Source organism: Branchiostoma floridae, chromosome 13 (genome assembly GCF_000003815.2).
Source record: "Branchiostoma floridae strain S238N-H82 chromosome 13, Bfl_VNyyK, whole genome shotgun sequence".
NCBI classification, from domain to species: domain Eukaryota; kingdom Metazoa; phylum Chordata; class Leptocardii; order Amphioxiformes; family Branchiostomatidae; genus Branchiostoma; species Branchiostoma floridae.
In genome coordinates, this window is record NC_049991.1 from 14,355,058 (window position 1) to 14,372,989 (window position 17,932).

The 17,932-nt window shown below is 44.0% G+C and overlaps 6 protein-coding genes across 6 annotated transcripts in view; all 6 read right to left on the bottom strand.

Annotated features, from left to right (window-relative positions):
* The window catches only part of LOC118428444 (ras-related protein Rab-37-like), a 75,782-nt gene extending 71,486 nt beyond the window's left edge, over positions 1-4,296 (bottom strand). The window contains exon 1 of the mRNA XM_035838509.1: positions 4,108-4,296. Coding sequence (XP_035694402.1) covers positions 4,108-4,257 — 150 coding nt within the window. The 5' untranslated portion in view covers positions 4,258-4,296. The remainder of the gene's footprint in view (positions 1-4,107) is intronic.
* Positions 4,297-6,633: 2,337 nt separating this feature from the next.
* Positions 6,634-7,514, bottom strand: LOC118428536 (complement C1q-like protein 3). Its single transcript, XM_035838628.1, has 2 exons — positions 7,331-7,514; positions 6,634-7,160 (listed from the first exon to the last, which is right to left on the bottom strand). Exons 1-2 carry the CDS (start codon positions 7,512-7,514, stop codon positions 6,634-6,636), a joined length of 711 nt encoding a protein of 236 aa, XP_035694521.1.
* A 954-nt stretch (positions 7,515-8,468) lies between these two features.
* Positions 8,469-9,665, bottom strand: LOC118428443 (complement C1q tumor necrosis factor-related protein 3-like). Its single transcript, XM_035838508.1, has 2 exons — positions 9,370-9,665; positions 8,469-9,194 (listed from the first exon to the last, which is right to left on the bottom strand). The coding sequence occupies exons 1-2, from the start codon at positions 9,551-9,553 to the stop codon at positions 8,647-8,649; spliced, it is 732 nt and encodes a 243-aa protein (XP_035694401.1). The 5' UTR covers positions 9,554-9,665; the 3' UTR covers positions 8,469-8,646.
* A 1,099-nt stretch (positions 9,666-10,764) lies between these two features.
* Positions 10,765-11,680, bottom strand: LOC118428537 (complement C1q tumor necrosis factor-related protein 2-like). The gene is made up of 2 exons (XM_035838629.1): positions 11,284-11,680; positions 10,765-11,108 (listed from the first exon to the last, which is right to left on the bottom strand). The coding sequence occupies exons 1-2, from the start codon at positions 11,465-11,467 to the stop codon at positions 10,765-10,767; spliced, it is 528 nt and encodes a 175-aa protein (XP_035694522.1). The 5' UTR covers positions 11,468-11,680.
* Positions 11,681-12,875: 1,195 nt separating this feature from the next.
* The window catches only part of LOC118428538, a 9,864-nt gene continuing 4,807 nt past the window's right edge, over positions 12,876-17,932 (bottom strand). The window contains exons 5-7 of the mRNA XM_035838630.1: positions 16,020-16,567; positions 13,614-13,797; positions 12,876-13,435 (exon numbers count right to left, since the gene is read on the bottom strand). Of these exons, the coding sequence (XP_035694523.1) occupies positions 12,876-13,435; positions 13,614-13,797; positions 16,020-16,567 (1,292 nt within the window). The remainder of the gene's footprint in view (positions 13,436-13,613; positions 13,798-16,019; positions 16,568-17,932) is intronic.
* LOC118428442 (complement C1q and tumor necrosis factor-related protein 9B-like) overlaps positions 14,985-17,932 on the bottom strand; it is a 3,943-nt gene continuing 995 nt past the window's right edge. The window contains exons 2-3 of the mRNA XM_035838507.1: positions 16,018-16,567; positions 14,985-15,911 (exon numbers count right to left, since the gene is read on the bottom strand). Coding sequence (XP_035694400.1) covers positions 15,908-15,911; positions 16,018-16,567 — 554 coding nt within the window. The 3' untranslated portion in view covers positions 14,985-15,907. The remainder of the gene's footprint in view (positions 15,912-16,017; positions 16,568-17,932) is intronic.

Genomic DNA, 17,932 nt, shown 5'->3' on the forward strand with positions numbered 1-17,932 from the left:
TTAACGTATACACGGAATACAAATAACACAAACCTCACGCCATATGGTATGACCACGCTTCTCTGCCGCTATTTCTTTTCACCAGTGTGGTCACTTTTGCACTTGCGATTAATAATGCATGGTAGTGTTATCAAATTTTCATGTTGTCCTGTCATTTTAGATATAGCAAGTCCTATGTAGTGTGCGTTATAATCTGTATCAACAACATTCAGCTACGGCTGGGATTTGCTATTTTGGTCAATAGTTCACAGGTATGGGGTTACACTGTAATTCAATAAGCATTATCAGTTGAAACAGGTACATTGAAATATGTCGATCTTTGCTGTTGGATCGCGGACTTTATACATCACATATTCTACATGTTGTCATAGGTTATTTGTTCAAGTATCGGTTTCGATCTAGCACAGATTTAAAAGCATTATCTCCCACATTTGATGCTCCCAATACATAAATGTCTTAACTTGATTTTTCTCAACATCTGAAGTAATTGGTAATTATTCCAAGGAATATACAGTATTGTGATTAAGCAAATTGTCTTCGCAATTGGTGCTGTTCTTGGTGCTGAACGTAATAACATTTCGATCTAGCACAGACTTGAAATAATTATCTCCCACATGTAATATGATGTTCAACACATAAATGTCTTAACATTGCAGAATTTTTCCCCAACATGTAAAGTAGTTGTTGATTCCTCCATGGAATATATATTGTATTTAAAAACAAATAGTCTTCGCAGTTAATGCTGTCCTTGGTGCTGAACGTGATAACATTGTTGCACTTTAACATTTTTCAAATTATGTACTTTCATTTATCATGTACTAACTGAACATCATATTTATTCCTACTGGGGATTATCATTAACCATTTTATTGCCTTATTCCTTTCCGTGTGTGTTCTGCTAGAAGTTACAACATACTGTAAATGCATAAACTTTCGCGATGGTTTAATGTTCGCGGTTTTCGCGGTGGCCGCTTCACCGTGAACTTAAATCCACCGCGAACATTATATGTTAGAAGTTAGAACATACGTAACTAGAGACTCGAGACTGGGTGTACTCGTCCTGAGTAAACAAGCAGGCAAAAGACAAACGCATTGCAAACTGTCATGGCGACATCCCTTGCCGCATGAGGTCAGTGATTGACATTCGTGGCCACGTGGTTATCGAGGTCACAACATTTGAGTACGAAAAGAGTGCACATAATCCTGATTGTAATTTCCTAAGACCATGCGGGTAATTGCATATTTTGTGAGGGTGTCGTGATAAGTCGCTTCCTCTGCCCTTGTTGCACACCCACCCATCCTCAAATTTCTTCTAGACACCAGTACAGCTATATCCTGAATAGCATTTTCACGCTTAGTATAGATTTTATCTTAAGAACTTATCATATCGTATATCAGCTAAGCCAAATAATACGATATTTACAAAGCAAGAACAACTGAACATTTTTAGCATTCTGACATGTTTTCTGACATGCCTTGTTTTCTATTGGGATGGAACTCCTCTACACTCATCCCGTAAAATATATATCCTTTACGGTTGTCAAAACATTCTCAGCAAGTTACTCAAGCAACTGGATATGATTTTGGAAACGGTCAGACGTTTCAGATGACATCCACAATCTTTCGTCAGCGACACTGAAGTGATCTGGAGAAACTGGTCTTTTATACCCTAACTATGAATGCAAAAGAGCTCATGCATGTCCAATAGGACACCGGGTAAGACAAAGTCAAGTTGAAGACAATTTTAAATTCAAATGGAATTTCCAATCAATTCTCCTCAGCATACATTCCCCATTTGGTTCCCCTAGGGAATATCCTGCAAAGTCTGAGGATAGTCTAACGGACGTGACCATCACGCGTATATAGAACGATACTCATGACCTCTTTGACCTGTGTTTGTTATAAAGCACATAAAAGTACGCATCAATAATACATAGGCGTTCTGAAATAACCCAACAAGTTACCTTATCCATCAGCATCGTGTTGGCTCTACTTTTAATTAAACTTATCTATTATTCTCTGTAGTGACTATCCATGTCTCTGTCCGTATACTTTTTCTTACGTAAGCATCTACCTGATATGAATCCGAAAACTTTTGGTCCCTCTTTTTCAAAGAAGCTCTTAATATCGTCCAGGCAGCATTATCAATAGAACAAGATAGAGAAACAGCTAGCACTATTTACGCTTGACAAGTTCAAAATAGCGGTCGTTCGAGGGCATTATCACCATATCGCATCACCTACAGTCCTTCTTTACACAATGCGGTAAAGTATGGGTTGTGAGGGGCTTTGAATAAACGTTTGGAACCGTAACGTCTCGCCAAAGCGACCAGGATTTTTCACACTTTTGTCTGCCCATAAATAATTGGTGATCCCGTGGTTTGTATTACTTTTGTGTGGAGTAATTTATACGTTAGTTTGTTGGAACGTATAGTATGTTCCCGAAATAAATGCTACCCAAGACGCATTTCTGTGGATACGTTCTTTCTTTTTCGGCCTGTACGCACTTAGATTTTATTTCATCACATTGATATTACTGGCTTAGCAATTTCTGATGTAGAATCGGATTTTATCATTTCCATAGCCTTTGACGAAGTGACCTGTGAGGGTGGGATTGGAACTGCATACATCAATTTTTGCCAAGGCGTGAAATTTTATTAAACTTGCCCACACTGAAAATGTTAAACTCAACGCCGACTGGCTACGTGAGAAGCTTGTACCGACTGCTTTTAGACTTGTAGATGTCTTAATGAATGCCCTTTGCATGCTACATAACTATGAGAAAACAGCATAATTACAATAGCACCCCCCCCCCCCCCACAGTGGGGATTTTCATGAAAATCCTAATTACATTACCCTGATTGAAACACGACACAGATCCATTGGAGTTAAGGCCGACTTGCGTGCTAACTCTTCACACCCCCATAGAGATCAAAGAAGCTCATACGATTACCGATATTCCTAATCTACGTTCACTGTTTGTCTACGTATGCATACCACCTATACTAACATATACTATATCCGAATGCCTCACTAACGTTGTAAAAATAACATCAGCTCATTTTAAAAGATCACGACAATGACACTATAAAGCCGAGATTTATCAATGCAACCTGTTCTTTTATTCAAATTCAAATCACTTTTACCATATCCATCTAATTTCATCTCCGCTTATTGATGCCGCTTCTTGTTTGACTTTCAAGGTCATTCAAGGTCGAACGGAATCAAATTCCTTAACCCTATGATGCTTCCCTGTCTGCGTGGATACGTGTTATTGTTTTCATTTGTCTGATAACATTCCGCAGGTTCCGAACGGGTTTTTGACGTCCTAGCTTGTCGGGTGATGCGGGAATGCCGTAAATCAGATGCTATGATTGTAATTATCTGAACGCTCGTGTCATAAAATTGATCGATCGGTGCGTGTGACTGTGATAGAGGCCTGATAGTTGGCATCACGTACTGAATGGGTGCAGATTCGCAGCTGACGCACATTGACTGTCCAAATCGTTGAAACGATTCCAAATTGGAACCTTGAGACGTTAGTTAGACTTTACTGTTAGACTTTCTTAATGCCTACATGCAGTTAGTTTCATTATAATGCGCACCTCTGAGTTCCTGGTAGCTTCAACGTTACAGTTGACCTAGCCCGACTAAAACCGGCGCATGTTTTGCTATCAAAATGAGATACGACAGTTTTGGTGATAAGATGTTTGACTTATATTACGAGGTGAATTTTTCCATCCCCCAAAATTGATGTACCCCTTTTGATTACCCAACCGACCACTCGGACCATCAAGCCATTAGTTGTAAACCCCAAATTGCGGACATGTCTCCCATTCAGGCTAATAGAGTAACGGGGCCTGTGCATGAACGTTCAGTCTTCGCCCTTCGGACAGTCTTGCGCTAGGGTGCAAATACGTGCAGAATTACCCAGTTTAATGCCCTGGTTTATCTTAGCCCAGATAGAGGTGCGCCATCTGACGCTACATTTCTTTATTCAGGCCGAAAGCCGGGCCCACATTTGTCGCCGGGCGCGTGACTATTCTCACCTGGCGTAGGATTCTGGGATGGGAGGAGGACAAGGGGGGAAGGAGGCCATGCTTCTCACCTTGTGTATGATGCTCTCGTCGTAGTCCAGGTGTACGGACTCTTGTCGCTGTGTCTCGGCGGGCGCGGGGCGTGGGGCGGCTCCGTTCACCGCCGGCTTTGCCTGCTGGGTCGCCGTGGAAGCCGTCTGCTGCTGCTGCCGGTCCGCCATATTCTCGGTGATATCATCCGTTAGGGGGAATTAGAGGCTGCAGATGGGGGTTGTCAGTTTACTCAATTTCGCTTCGTCTATTATTTTCACATCACTCAAATTGACCTCGTAGCTGAGTTATATGACCTTAAAGTATATAATCGTTTCGTAATGCATCGATGTTTTATCCTGAAATTTATACTGTACAGTTTATTGCAGCTAATGCCTTGTAATGTTTTCCCAAACGCAGATCGATGAAATTCGCGACCTTAAAGAGCTTGTTTTATATGTGATTTTAGCATATATCTAATTCCATTGAAATACATGGCATACTTTCATAAAATGGTTTACTGAGGATTTTTTCATATCCCAGTTTCCCCCATGTGAGGCCTCGCCAGAAGGGCGGGAGTAACCTACCAGAGGCACGTGACGCGGTGTCCTGTGAGGACGGGCCGTAATAACGATCCCTAAAACACTGGGATTCGCCGGAAATGACGACTCATTGAAATCATCGATCACTAAACCCGCTGCATTCTGGGAACGACCCCAGCCATCAACCAGGCCCTGAATAATTGATGACGTAGCTGTGAAGGACTCGCGCATCCGGAAATAATGGTGTCAGATTACACATGGCTGAGCGTGGACATCTTGGCTTCTAAGCTGTATTCAAGTAATATCTAATTCCCAATATTTGCGCTCTAAGTGAGAACAATATCACGTGTTGTAGTACCTATATACAAGTGGTTGCTTTGATGTTACAGTTATTTTGGAGAGCCAGCAATCATGGTGTTTCCATAACCTAGTTGTTATGCTCCGAAAATTGCCATTCCGAAGGGACGCGCCAACAGTATTATTTCCTATAATTTGTACCACGCTATAAGAATAAGCCCACACCAAACCAGATCGTAAAAGCAGCCATCAGGTTTATCTTAGCATTACTGATTTAAAAAAAAATGCAATGAATAGAATTAAATCAATATGATAAATTTGCAAAATAAACTGGCCTTCTTTAATAAGGTTGAAGATGAGCGTCACTTTATCATGGATTGTTCACGATAAAATGATAAACGCTCAAAGCTGTTTTCCGCTTGCTCAAAAAAAAAATACGTTCTGTTTGCTAGATGAATTCAGCTACATCCTAGGAGGAGATAACACTTACTGTGTACACATTGGTAAATATATCAATAAATGTCTAGACCTTAGAACCAATTGTGTAAATGCTACTCTAGACTCATCATGTTGATATATTGATACTTATTCATAGAGATTCATGTAGATAGTTAATTGTATACACCTGTTTGTAGTTGTAGTAGACCTTACGAAAGTCGCTGCATTTTTGTTGTGTCAATAAAGATCATTTTTAAAAATCTACTGTGAAATTGACAAAAATTCAATGGTGGAAAGATATGGACGATTTTGCTGTTGAACTTGAAGACAGAAGCTCCTTGATAACGGTGAATTTCACGGAGAGGAAACAGTGCCGTATGCGACAGGACATGGGAATCTCCACCGCGCGACGTTCTGACAAAATGCAGCCAAGTCCTTGGTAGAAACAAATGACTCCTTTGCAATTAATAACCAAATATTCTACCCTTCAACGTCAGTGTTTTTCCCTGCAAAATAGAAATTTCGATTCACCCTAATTCAGTACGTGGTAGATGGTACATTCCGTGGTTGTTTGTACAAAATCCTGTATTTATGATACAGCGTAAGCAGTTTCTTTCAGAGGGCCGAATGCGGTGAATAAACAGGTGAAATATCAGCACAGTCCACACGCTCTCCATGCTATTTTATTGCTCTCCATAGACGTGACACGAACCCTAACAACTCACTTGGTGCGGGACGACCGCGGAATATAGAGTCCACGGCGCAGTCTATCGGGCCAAGCGAGTGCTCCACACATCACACAGGGCGTTTAATCACCGCCTGACTACACACTGCGGAGATTCATTGCTCCTTTCGCGGTCCCCTGACCTCAATTATACCTTCCAGTGCGAGAGGCCTGTTGCAGAGGCGAGCCAACGATTAGAGAATCACGTTTACCTGTTGGGTTCATCTATCGGTGAATTCCCTTTCTCCAATTTTTATCCCAACGTTTCATAATTATAATGAAAATGATGATTACGACGATTTCGAATAAAGTAGGGATAAAATTGAGAATATGTCGCCCCACAAGATATCTACATCATCATTATGATGCACACGGGATGTAGAGGATACGTAAGTAGTGTTTTTCCCAAATGGTACGATTAAATCCACTAATAGATTCATCTTATTGACTACTTTACATTTAATGATCTTCAATTCATTCTACTTAATTTCTCCAGGATGTAAAATACATGCATTCATTTTTGTCCAATGGACACTGTCCATGTATTCTGTGTGTTAGCATGTCTGTCAATCTGCGTGGATGAGAAACCCGGAAAACGTGAGGTACCTATACTGATTACTGTTCAAACTGTAACCGCTCCACAACTGCACCCAAACCTCGTCCCCAGGCTGAAGCTGCAGGATAGCGCTGTTACAGCTGGAATGGATTTGGGATCTTTCGCCGGTATGCTCGTACAGACCAACCATCGGCGCACCATTCTTCATCAGACGGACGAAATAGTTGGTGTTGGGTAGATTCTCTGTCATACCAGTAAAGGTGAAGAAGTAGACGCCTCCGACTGCAGCAGCAAACTTCCCCGTCTCCTGGTTGTAGGCCCCGCCCACGTTGCTAAGGATGACGTCATATGTCACCACCGTATGGGAGGAAGGCTTCTCAAGTTTGGTCGTTCTGGCCACGGAAAACGCCACGACAAGTGGAGCAGGTGGGCTGGTACCAGGTGCTCCCTTCTCACCTGCTGGTCCCTGTTCACCTTTATCTCCCTTCCCACCTGCCGGTCCGACGGGACCCTTCTCACCTGGCGTTCCGCCATGGCCTGAAAATCGTGTCACAGAAAATCAATCTCAGACAGGCAACTTTGCTGTCACAAAAGTTTAACTAATGCTTGCAAGGAGTTGAGATAGCTTCAATAGAATCTCGAGCATAATCTTCAAACTTAAAGATACATTTCAGCATAAGTTTGTTTGCAACTTGTTTACTCCGTACCTCGGGGTCCCATGTCCCTTTTAGGTCCGACAGGCCCGGGCGCGGCCACCACCGTGATGTTCTGGTTGTTGTAGAACTGTTTGGAGCAGGAGCCCTCTTCTACCTTGTCCTCTACTGCTAGAGTCTGTGTTATCAATGTGCCGAAAAAAATCAAGACGATGGCCAAAACTCTGTTTTTCGCCATTTTGCTGCAGCGTGACACTCGAGGCCCACAAGCTATGAATTAGGGAACAGAGTCCACATGTAACAAACATCTACTAAAGGGTGGAAGGTAGCCTCTAGCAGGCTCCACAGGTCGCTGGAAAAATAGCAGAAATTGGCCAAATAAGGCTTAGGTCACATTTCCAAAGCGGGGCCCGGCCGCGATGTTTTAAGAAACAAAAAAAATCAAATTATACATCTAGAAAAATATACATACTATGCCCTTGAATCTTATTTTGACATTTCTTGTATTTTGATGTCTGTTATATAATTTCGCTTTCAAAAGCTGCCCGGTCGGGCCCCTTTTTTAAAATGTGACCTAAGCCTAAGACGGAAAACACGCCAGAGGAGGTAGATGGCCGAGGATTACAGTTTGCGACCGTCAGGCCGGCCAACACACAACTAGGCCTATTAACTCCTACAAGACTTTTATTCCTAATTTGTCCAAAGTCCCCTATTCGGCCAGGCGGGAGTCTTAGTAGAGACTAGGTGAAAGGTTGCCAACTCTCGATCAGCCTTTATCTTCGTCTATTGAACTGTGGAACTTATATTGATTATGATAGAGCGAAATTCGCAGGACGCCTATACTGTTTACACTTATATACATGGATATCAACGGACACAAAACTGTTGCAAGCAACGGTAGTTAAACCACATATTTCTTTAACATCGTAAACAATTAATAAATCTCTTAAGTAGGAAATGACAACTTCGATAAGTACAGTGCAATTTATTGAACCATATTTCAACTACTGCTCTCAGGACCATGCCACACACTTAATGATCAATAATATCACAGAGAGAAATAGTTTAAAAAGCTACACTTTACGGAGGACACTATGACTCATATGATGCAAATGTATCATATCTCAAGCCTATAAGGTTGTAATGCTCGAATCCACGGACCAACAGATGACCCGTGGGGCAGTAGAATAGTCGTGTTAACGTCGACTTACAACTCGTCAATTTGGACTACATAATACTAGCTAGACACAGCCATAATACCTAAGTCCTGTTACATTTTATAAAATCATTCTACCACCATGCAACGCTGGTCACCTAGGTTCAGAATAGGTTCTACATTGGCGCACAAAACGGTGACCTCGGTCTTCTGGTCAGTACGAGTGGATAAGGAATCCACTAAACGTGAGGAACCTGTTTCCATCACTGTACAAACTGCGACCCCCAGAGGCCAGTTCCACCCAAACCTCGTCCCCAGGTTGAAGCTGCAGGATGGCGCTGTTACTGCTGGACTGGTAGTGGGGGCTTCCGCCGTTGTTCTCGTGCAGACCAACCATCTTTGCGCCATTCTTCATTAGACGGACGAAGTAGTTGGTGTTAGGTAGATTCTGTGTCATACCAGTAAAGGTGAAGAAGTAGACGCCTCCGACTGTAGCCACAAACTTCCCCGTCTCCTGGTTGTAGGCCCCGCCCACGTTGCTAAGGATGACGCCATACGTCAGCACTGTGTTCACCTCAGGATTTACAAGGCTGGTGGTTCGCACCACGGAAAACGCCACAACAGGTGGGGCAGGAGGGCTGGTGCCCTTCTCACCTGCCGGTCCCTGTTCACCTTTGTCTCCCTTCTCACCTGCCGGTCCGACCGGACCCAGCTTACCTGGTGCGCCCATCATGCCCTTCTCACCTGGCGTTCCGACATAGCCTGAAAATCGTTACACAGAAAATTAATCTCGGATTCGCAACTTTGCTGTCACAAAGGTTTAGTTAATGCTTGCAAGGAGTTGACATAGGTAGCTTCGAGAGAATCTCGAGCATAATCTTCAACATCAAAGATACATTTCAGCATAAGTTTCAGTTTGAACGTGTTTACTCCGTACCTCTGGGTCCCATGTCCCCTTTAGGTCCGACAGGCCCGGGCGCGGCCACCACCGTGATGTTCTGGTTGTTGTTGAACTGTTTAGAGCAGGAACCATCCTCTTCATGTGCCTCTTCGGCGAGAGTCTGGGTCATCAATGTGCCGAAAAGAACGACGACAGAAACCAGCAGTCTTGCTTGAGCCATTTTTGTGTGTTTTAACAGCAAAAAAAACAACGTTTCGATATACGCCCTGCTTGTAACGAGAGTCCCAACTGTCTGGATGGGTTCACAGGTGTTCAGTGATACACGCGCACCTTGGTAACTCGTGTTTGTCGAGGAACATAGCCACTGGTCTTGGTCACTTGAAAAAAAGGTTTGAAATAAATCAAGAGAGAAATAAAACCCTCAAACCTTCTGTCAATGTCATATTGAGTGATTGGAGCCTTTTGTTACTTTATCAGCATTTCGGTTATTGGTATTGAAAACGCCTTTTGTCTTGGTATCTTTATGGGCATAAAAGGTGCAGATATGTGCATATTACAATCTCGATGCCATTTTTTCTTCGGATTGTCACGTCCTTTTGACGTCACGGTTTCTTAACACAGCAGCGTCTGTTGGAAGGTTGTGCGCGATTGGCCGGCTTATGATGAGAAAACACCAGAAAGTTTTATGACAGTATGGATGATTGATGGCGCCTATGATATAACAAACGCGAGGTAGTGACCTGCGGATAAACGAAGACACTTCAAGCAAACAACATGCCATCAAATCACTTTAATTCACTTCCAAAGGCAATAGGTACATCAGGTCTGGATATAAAAAGTGGGGCTTTTCATCTTCCTCTGCTTCCAAAAAGACGTCAAACCCAACCCGTTTAGAAATAGCCAACACTAGTATTGGACTAATCTCTTTTTACAATAATGTTAATCACTGTCCATTGTCAAATGTATGTCTCCTATAGATGTTTCTATCATGTACCTGCAATTCGCCTCCAGGCATGAACTTGAAAATAAACCTTAACTATAAAAAGGCAAGCTATACGGTTCTGAAAGAGCGCGTGACAACAAATATTCATGACGATTACAGATACGGTAACTGTTACACAAAATCATTGTTGTACACAATTGTTGTAATTCGAATATTTCTAATTCTTAAGTAGATTGTTTATAATTTAACTCAGTACGACTCATCACTTTTTATACACAAAACTATCACTCAAACGGCGTGGATGAGGAACCCACTAAAAGTGAGGTACCCGTTACCGCTGCTAAACAAACTACGACCGCTAGAGTCCACCTCCACCCAAACCTCGTCCCCAGGCTGCAGCTGCAGGATGGCGCTGTTACTGCTGGACTGGCGATGAGCTTGTCCGCCGTTGTGCTCGTGCAGACCAACCATCTTTGCACCGTTCTTCATTAGACGAAGTAGTTGGTGTTAGGTAGATTCTGTGTCATACCAGTAAAGGTGAAGAAGTAGACGCCTCCGACTGCAGCCACAAACTTCCCCGTCTCCTGGTTGTAGGCCCCGCCCACGTTGCTAAGGATGACGTCATACGTCAGCACTGTGTTCACCAAAGGATTTGTAAGGCTATTGGTTCGCACCACGGAAAACGCCACGACAGCTGGGGTGGTACCAGGTGCTCCCTTCTCACCTGCCAGTCCCTTTTCACCCTTATCTCCCTTCTCACCTGCCGGTCCGACGGGACCCAGCTTACCTGGCGCACCTCTCACACCCTTCTCACCTGGCGTTCCACCATGGCCTGAAAATCGTAACACAGAAAATCAGTCTCAGACAGGCAACTTTGCTGTCACAAAGGTTTAACTAATGCTTGCAAGGAGTTGAGATAGGTTGCTTCGAGAGAAACTCGAGCATAATCTTCAACGTCAAAGATACATTTCAGCATAAGTTTCATTTTGAACGTGTTTACTTCGTACCTCTGGGTCCCATGTCCCCTTTAGGCCCGACAGGCCCGGGCGCGGCCACCACCGTGATGTTCTGGTTGTTGTAGAACTGTTTGGAGCAGGAACCATCCTCTTCATGTGCCTCTTCGGCGAGTGTCTGGATTATCAATGTGCCGAGAAGAACGACGACAGAAACCAGCAGTCTTGCTTGAGCCATTTTGATGTGATTCAACAGCAATAAAAGTCTCAATGTACGTCCTGCTTGTAACGAGAGTTAAAACTGTCTGGACGGGTTCACAAGTGTTCAGTGATACTTACGTACCTTGGTAACTTTGTTTGTCTAATAACTGGAGTCAGTGTTCTTGATCATTTGAAAATGTGTTGAAAATGAATCAAGAGGGAAATAAAACAATGAAACGATCTGTCAATGTCACAGAGATGAAAGCATTGGTTTTGGAAGCGGCTGATGCTTGGATATAAAGGTGTAAATTTTTGAATCTCCGACAGGACTGGGCGAGTCTTTGTTATATTTGTCATTGGTATTGGAAACACCTGTTGAAGTTGGAGGGAGTTGACATCATCTTTATTGATATAGCCGCCACTGTGATGTTCTGGTTGTTGTTGAACTGTTTCACAAGTGTTCTGTGATACTCACATACCTTGGTAACTCGTGTGTGTCGAGGAACATAGTCACTGGCCTGGGTCACTTGAAAAGACGTTTAGAATAAATCAAGAGAAACATAAAACCATCAAACCTTCTGCCCAAGTCATAGTGAGTGATTGCAGCCTTTTGTTATTTTGGACATTGGTATTGGAACCACCTTTTGTGGTATCTTCAAGGAGGATGTATAGAGAATATATAACCCCCTTGGTATCTTTAAGGGCATAAAACGTGGTGAAAATATTTGCGTTTTACAATGTCGATGCCATTTTCTTCGGATTGTCACGTTCTTTTGACGTCACGGTTTCTTAACACAGCAGCGTCTGTTGGAAGGTTGTGCGCGATTGGCCGGCTTATGATGAAAAAACACCAGAAAGTTATATGACAGTATGGATGATTGATGGCGCCTATGATATAAAAACGGGAGGTAGTGACCTGCAGATAAACGAAGACACTTCAAGCAAGCAACATGCCATCAAATCACTTTAATTCACTTCCAAGCACAATACATGTACGTAGGTACATCAAGTCTGGATATAAAATGTGGGACTTTTCGTCTTCCTCTGCTTCCAAAAAAAAAGAAGTCAAACCCAACTTGTTTAGAAATAACCAACAATAGCATTGCATGGACTAGCCCCTTTTCCTGATAATGTTAATCACTGTCCATTGTCAAATGTATGTCTCCTATAGATGTTTCTATCATGTACCTGCAATTAGCCTCCAGGCATGAACTTGAAAATGAACCTTAACTATAAAAAGGCAAGCTATACGGTTCAGAAAGAGCGCGTGACAACAAATATTCATGAAGATTACAGATACGGTAACTGTTACACAAAATCATTGTTGTGCACCATTATTGTAATTCGAATATTTCTAATTCTAAAGTAGAATTGACATTGCAAATGGAAGTGTTTATGGTTTTAACTCAGGACGACTCATCACTCTTCATACACAAATCTATCACTCAAGCGGCGTGTATGAGGAACCCACTAAAAGTGAGGTACCTGTTACCGCTGCTAAACAAACTACGACCGTTAGAATCCAGCTCAACCCAAACCTCGTCCCCAGGCTGGAGCTGCAAGATAGCGCTGTTACTGCTGGACTGGTGCTGGGGGCTTCTGCCGTTGTTCTCGTGCAGACTAACCATCTTTGCACCATTCTTCATGAGACGGACGTAGTAGTTGGAACTGGATCCGGAATTCGGTGTCATACCAGTGAACGTGAAGAAGTAGACGCCTCCGACTGTAGCCACAAACTTCCCCGTCTCCTGGTTGTAGGCCCCGCCCACATTGCTAAGGATGACGTCATACGTCACCACCGTATTAGACGAAGGCTTCTCAAGTTTGGTCGTTCTGGCCACGGAAAACGCCACGACAGGTGGAGCAGGTGGGCTGGTACCAGGTGCTCCCTTCGCACCTGCCAGTCCCTGTTCACCTGTGTCTCCCTTCTCACCTGCCGGTCCGACCGGACCCAGCTTACCTGGCGCGCCTCTCACGCCCTTCTCACCTGGCGTTCCGCCATGGCCTGAAAATCGTAACACAGAAAATCAATCTTGGACAGGCAACTTTGCTTTCACAACCGTTTAGCAAGGCTTGCAAGGAGCGGAGATAGGTAGGTTTAAGAGAATTTCGAGCATAATCTTCAACGTCAAATATACATTTCAGCCTATTAAACTTTCATTTTGAACGTGTTTACTTCGTACCTCTGGGTCCCATGTCTCCTTTAGGCCCGACAGGCCCGGGTGCGGCCACCACCGTGATGTTCTGGTTGTTGTTGAACTGTTTGGAGCAGGAACCATCCTCTTCATGTGCCTCTTCGGCAAGAGTCTGGATCATCAATGCACCGAGAAGAAAAGCAACAACAGCGAAAACTTTTGTTTGGGCCATTTTGAAGCGTTGCAGTATTCACAAATGTACGGGTACCACTTCTGGCGAGGGTTACATTTACCTGGACTGATTAACAGACGTTTCTGTAACTTTGTTTGCCACCCACCATGGTAACCTATATTTGCTGTGGAAGAGAGTCATATGGCTATTTGATCATGTATGAAAAATTAAACCGGAATACAAAAGCTTTGCCAAAATATTTTCGATGTGATGACAGTCTGTCTTGATCTTTATTTGCCCATTAGCAGATTTCTCACCTGTTGCCGAGATATCCTCATACATTCACCTGCCGAATGTTTGGAGTTGGATATGTGTGTTAGCCGTGTGTTAAAACGCCGTGATTTGTGTGCACTTCACCCATATGTCTAAGGATATACAGGTTGGTTGATATGGCTGTATAGATAGGTCCAAAGGTATGTTTCTTGGCATACTCAGTCATCTAGCAGATCTTAAAAGGGATACTGCGAGGTCTTCTTGCTTCTGGGTTCCCTTACCTGAGCGTAACTTAGTTACAAAATCCTAGAGAACCAATGTTATGTTCCGTTTGTCATCACCTTTCCACTTACAATGTTGAGCGTATGAACTGTTGAACAAGCCAGGTACTGTGCAAACCAGTGCACTTACTCGTAGCAATCATCATTCAGTTCAAGACACGCTGACAGCGAGAACTCATTAATATTTGCAGGTGATATATTTTGACGGGGACTGTAGTCAGCACTCAGTGGTATAGATTCGCTGAGGCTGCAAGGGAGAAAGAGCACGACCAAGAAAGCAAGTGTTGGCTCGTTGCGTATGATACGATGCGCCATGAAATCAAATAGACTTTTTCAATGATGATGGGAGATACATTGCACTATTCTATTGCACTTTGGGTAGCTCGGAGGAAACAAAATCATTACGCTGACAATCTGTGTCCGATCCGGTCCATACATATTTTCATGGTAATATATTTTGTTTGCCCCTTGAGCTACCCATAGTGCCATGCGTCTCCAAGGACGCAACGGGATGAATGAAAAGTTATATAGCCTAGCTTGTCGATTACCCTGACTTGAGCCAATCAGTAGGTAATCAAATGGTGCGGATTGTGTAGATCGATGCTACAATATAGAAATCGATTACTCTCTGAAATTGACACTATAAATTTGATAACAGCTTAAAAGAGCCATTTAGACAAGAAAGAACACATTTATTCAAGTTTCTGATGTTGAGATTTCAAGCCCATGTTTCCGATCAACATCAGTAAAGACAAACACAACATTGTCTACAAAATGGACATATACCAAGCTGTTTTCTTGATAAACGAAAAGAGCTATTCCTCCTCTATAGCTACAACCGGACATGTAGGAGAATAAATTACTGATGACTCAAAACCATAGGATCACAAAGGTTTTACATTTTTGTAACGCATGGCTTCGAAAACCAAAGTGCACTTCAATCATTGTAGGGCAAATTGTTTTCATTCAAGAACTTGAAGAAAGATTTTATTTTCCATAAACATCAGTTGTCAAAACAATGGATTTAACTCAATATAACCAAGAATATCACAAACACTACAAACCACAATACAATATTTCCATAGGAAAACAAAGATTCGGCTTCTATTCTATTCTACGCAAATATCTATTACTATGATTATGTCTTCTGAAACCAAAGTGCAGTCACATTCGCGGTAGGTCGTCGTATGATTTGATTTCGTAGGATTTTCAAACAGGTCGTGCATGACAGAACCAAGCGCCGTCAAGGATCTAAGACAGCCTTTTCGGTAACAATATAGCTGAACTTTTGCAAGAAACATGCATGCCTATTCTAATGATACCCCTAGTTTGTAATCATATAACGTTTGTGAGGGCGCGGTCACATAGGTCGTGCGATCGTCGTACGACTTTGATGCCATAGGATTTTCAAGCAGGTCGTCGGACACGACAGAGCGAACCACCGACATGGGTCCAAAACAGCGTTTTGTGTACCAAAACAGTTGAACGTTGTAGGAGACGTACACGATTGTTCTCCAAAATGCCCGAAGATAGCGATCGTACGACGATCTCACGACCTATGTGACCGCGCACCTTAGACATTTCTGTATGACACATGGTTTTCCTTGACCTTACTCTCAGTCAGGATTGGGCTACAGTCCCACAGTAGACGCTGTCAATCGCCATAACTTCAAGGAGAGAGTGCTACCATCATCTGGAAAGATGGAAGGATGCCTACTACTCTCAGACAGCGTGGATGAGGAACCCGCTAAACGTGAGGTAACAGTCGTCATTACTAAACAAACTGTTGTCGAATCCCTTCATCTCCACCCAAACCTCGTCCCCAGCCTGCAGCTGAAAGATGGCGCTGTTACTGCTGGACTGGTGCTGACGTTCGTTGCCGTTGTGTTCGTGCAGGTTGACCACCTTCTCTCCGTTCTTCTTCAGACTGATGAAGTAGTCTTTCCCAGGTGACCAGACTGTCATGCCGGTGAAAGTGAAAAAGTAGACGCCTCCCACCTCTGCGACAAACTTCCCCGTCTCTTCGTCGTAGTCCTCGCCCACGTTGCTAAGGATGACGTCATACGTCAGCACCGTGTCCACCCCAGGATTTCTAAGGCTGGTCGTTCTTGCCACGGAGAACGCCACGACAGGTGGAGTGAGTAGGTTTCCAGGTATCCCCTTCTCACCTGCCGGTCCCTGCTCACCTTTGTCTCCCTTTTCACCTGCCGGTCCGACCGGACCTGTCTCGCCTGGAGCTCCTCTCCGGCCCTTCTCACCTGGCTCACCCTTCTCACCTACAGAATATAAAGGATGCAAAAACTCAGTACAAAAAATCACAGTTTATCATAAGGCAAGTTCAGCTGCACAACCCATACTCCCGAGATTTCCATAACATGGCACGGTATCAAAGTTTAAAACCCCTCTCCACTGAGGAGACGACTATTGAGCAACCATATCACATTGGTAGCTTAAACGAATTTCATTGGTACGGAAACGTATATTTGTTGTCTTTAAGTCAAACATTTACACCATGGATCATATTCAAGTCACAAGGTCATGCAAATCCAATTTTTGGCGCTCAACACTCTATATCCATTATGCTAACGTCACATTTACACAAAGGGGTCCGGCCGGGTAGGTTAGGGGCTGATTTGTTGCACTTTCGGGCGGGACCCCGTGAGACCCCCGGCGGCTGCCGGGCTAGTTTGGGGCTCGGGCGGGGCCCCGGTTGATTCTTAGACGAACTTAAAATCAACCGGGCCCCGGGCAGGAAAATACGCCGAATCAAAGCCGTCAACTAATCGTGGACACATCGACAGGCTCCCCTACAGTACCCACCCAGTACCCGCCCGGCATCCCGACGGTACTCGACGGTACAGGCTCAACCTTATTGCATTACAAACTATTGCATCCGTTGTGTCATCCCGGAACACCGCCAGGGCCGCTGACGGGGTCCCTCGGTTGATCGAACGGGACAATTTGGGCCATGGTCACATTTCCACATAGGGACCCGAGCGGGTAAGTTACGGACTGTTTTTTGGCTCTTCCGGTGGGTGTCCTGTGGGTCTCCCAGCGGCTTCCGGGTTATTTTTGGCCTCGGGCGAGGCCCCGGTTGGTTTTAAGTCGGACTTAAATTGAACCGGGGTCCCGGCGGGGAAAATATTAGGGAAATATCATCAGTAAAAAAACTCACTTTCTACTCTTCTCAATGGAAGGTCTCACACGTATGAGCAGGTCATAGAACATTTGAGACACCATGCGCACAAATGACTTAAAGTTGCAACAGTGTTCTCGCATTTATAGCTTGCTCATCAGCGTATCGTAGAACCCAAACATGGGTCGGCGCCTCAACCAGAGCCGAACCCAACATCTTCTTCTCTGGCGTTGCCGTTCCGCTTGTCTCTCTGCTTCCGGGCAAGGATGAAACGGTGACGAGCCGTCGCCACCCTCGAGCTTAGCCTGAGCTGAGCAAGCGGCATGTGCTCACCCTGCCAATCGAAGTGCAGTGGCATTTTCCGCTTCTACTAGTGTTAGTACCACGTGGCGCACAAAAGTCAACAAAGACGAGCCAGCCAATAACCGCCCCCCCCCCCCAGCAAAAAACAAAAACATGATGGTCATGGTTCGCGGGGCGTACGACAGGGACCATACTATTCTCC

What these genes read in the sequence shown, in the direction of transcription:
- LOC118428536 (XM_035838628.1), bottom strand. Translation starts at nt 7,514, where the DNA reads ATGGCGAAAAACAGAGTTTTGGCCATCGTCTTGATTTTTTTCGGCACA. An exon ending in AAGGGACATGGGACCCCGAG is followed by an intron (nt 7,161 to 7,330) that starts GTACGGAGTAAA and finishes CACGATTTTCAG; the next exon opens with GCCATGGCGGAACGCCAGGT.
- LOC118428443 (XM_035838508.1), bottom strand. Translation starts at nt 9,553, where the DNA reads ATGGCTCAAGCAAGACTGCTGGTTTCTGTCGTCGTTCTTTTCGGCACA. An exon ending in AGGGGACATGGGACCCAGAG is followed by an intron (nt 9,195 to 9,369) that starts GTACGGAGTAAA and finishes AACGATTTTCAG; the next exon opens with GCTATGTCGGAACGCCAGGT.
- LOC118428537 (XM_035838629.1), bottom strand. Translation starts at nt 11,467, where the DNA reads ATGGCTCAAGCAAGACTGCTGGTTTCTGTCGTCGTTCTTCTCGGCACA. An exon ending in AGGGGACATGGGACCCAGAG is followed by an intron (nt 11,109 to 11,283) that starts GTACGAAGTAAA and finishes TACGATTTTCAG; the next exon opens with GCCATGGTGGAACGCCAGGT.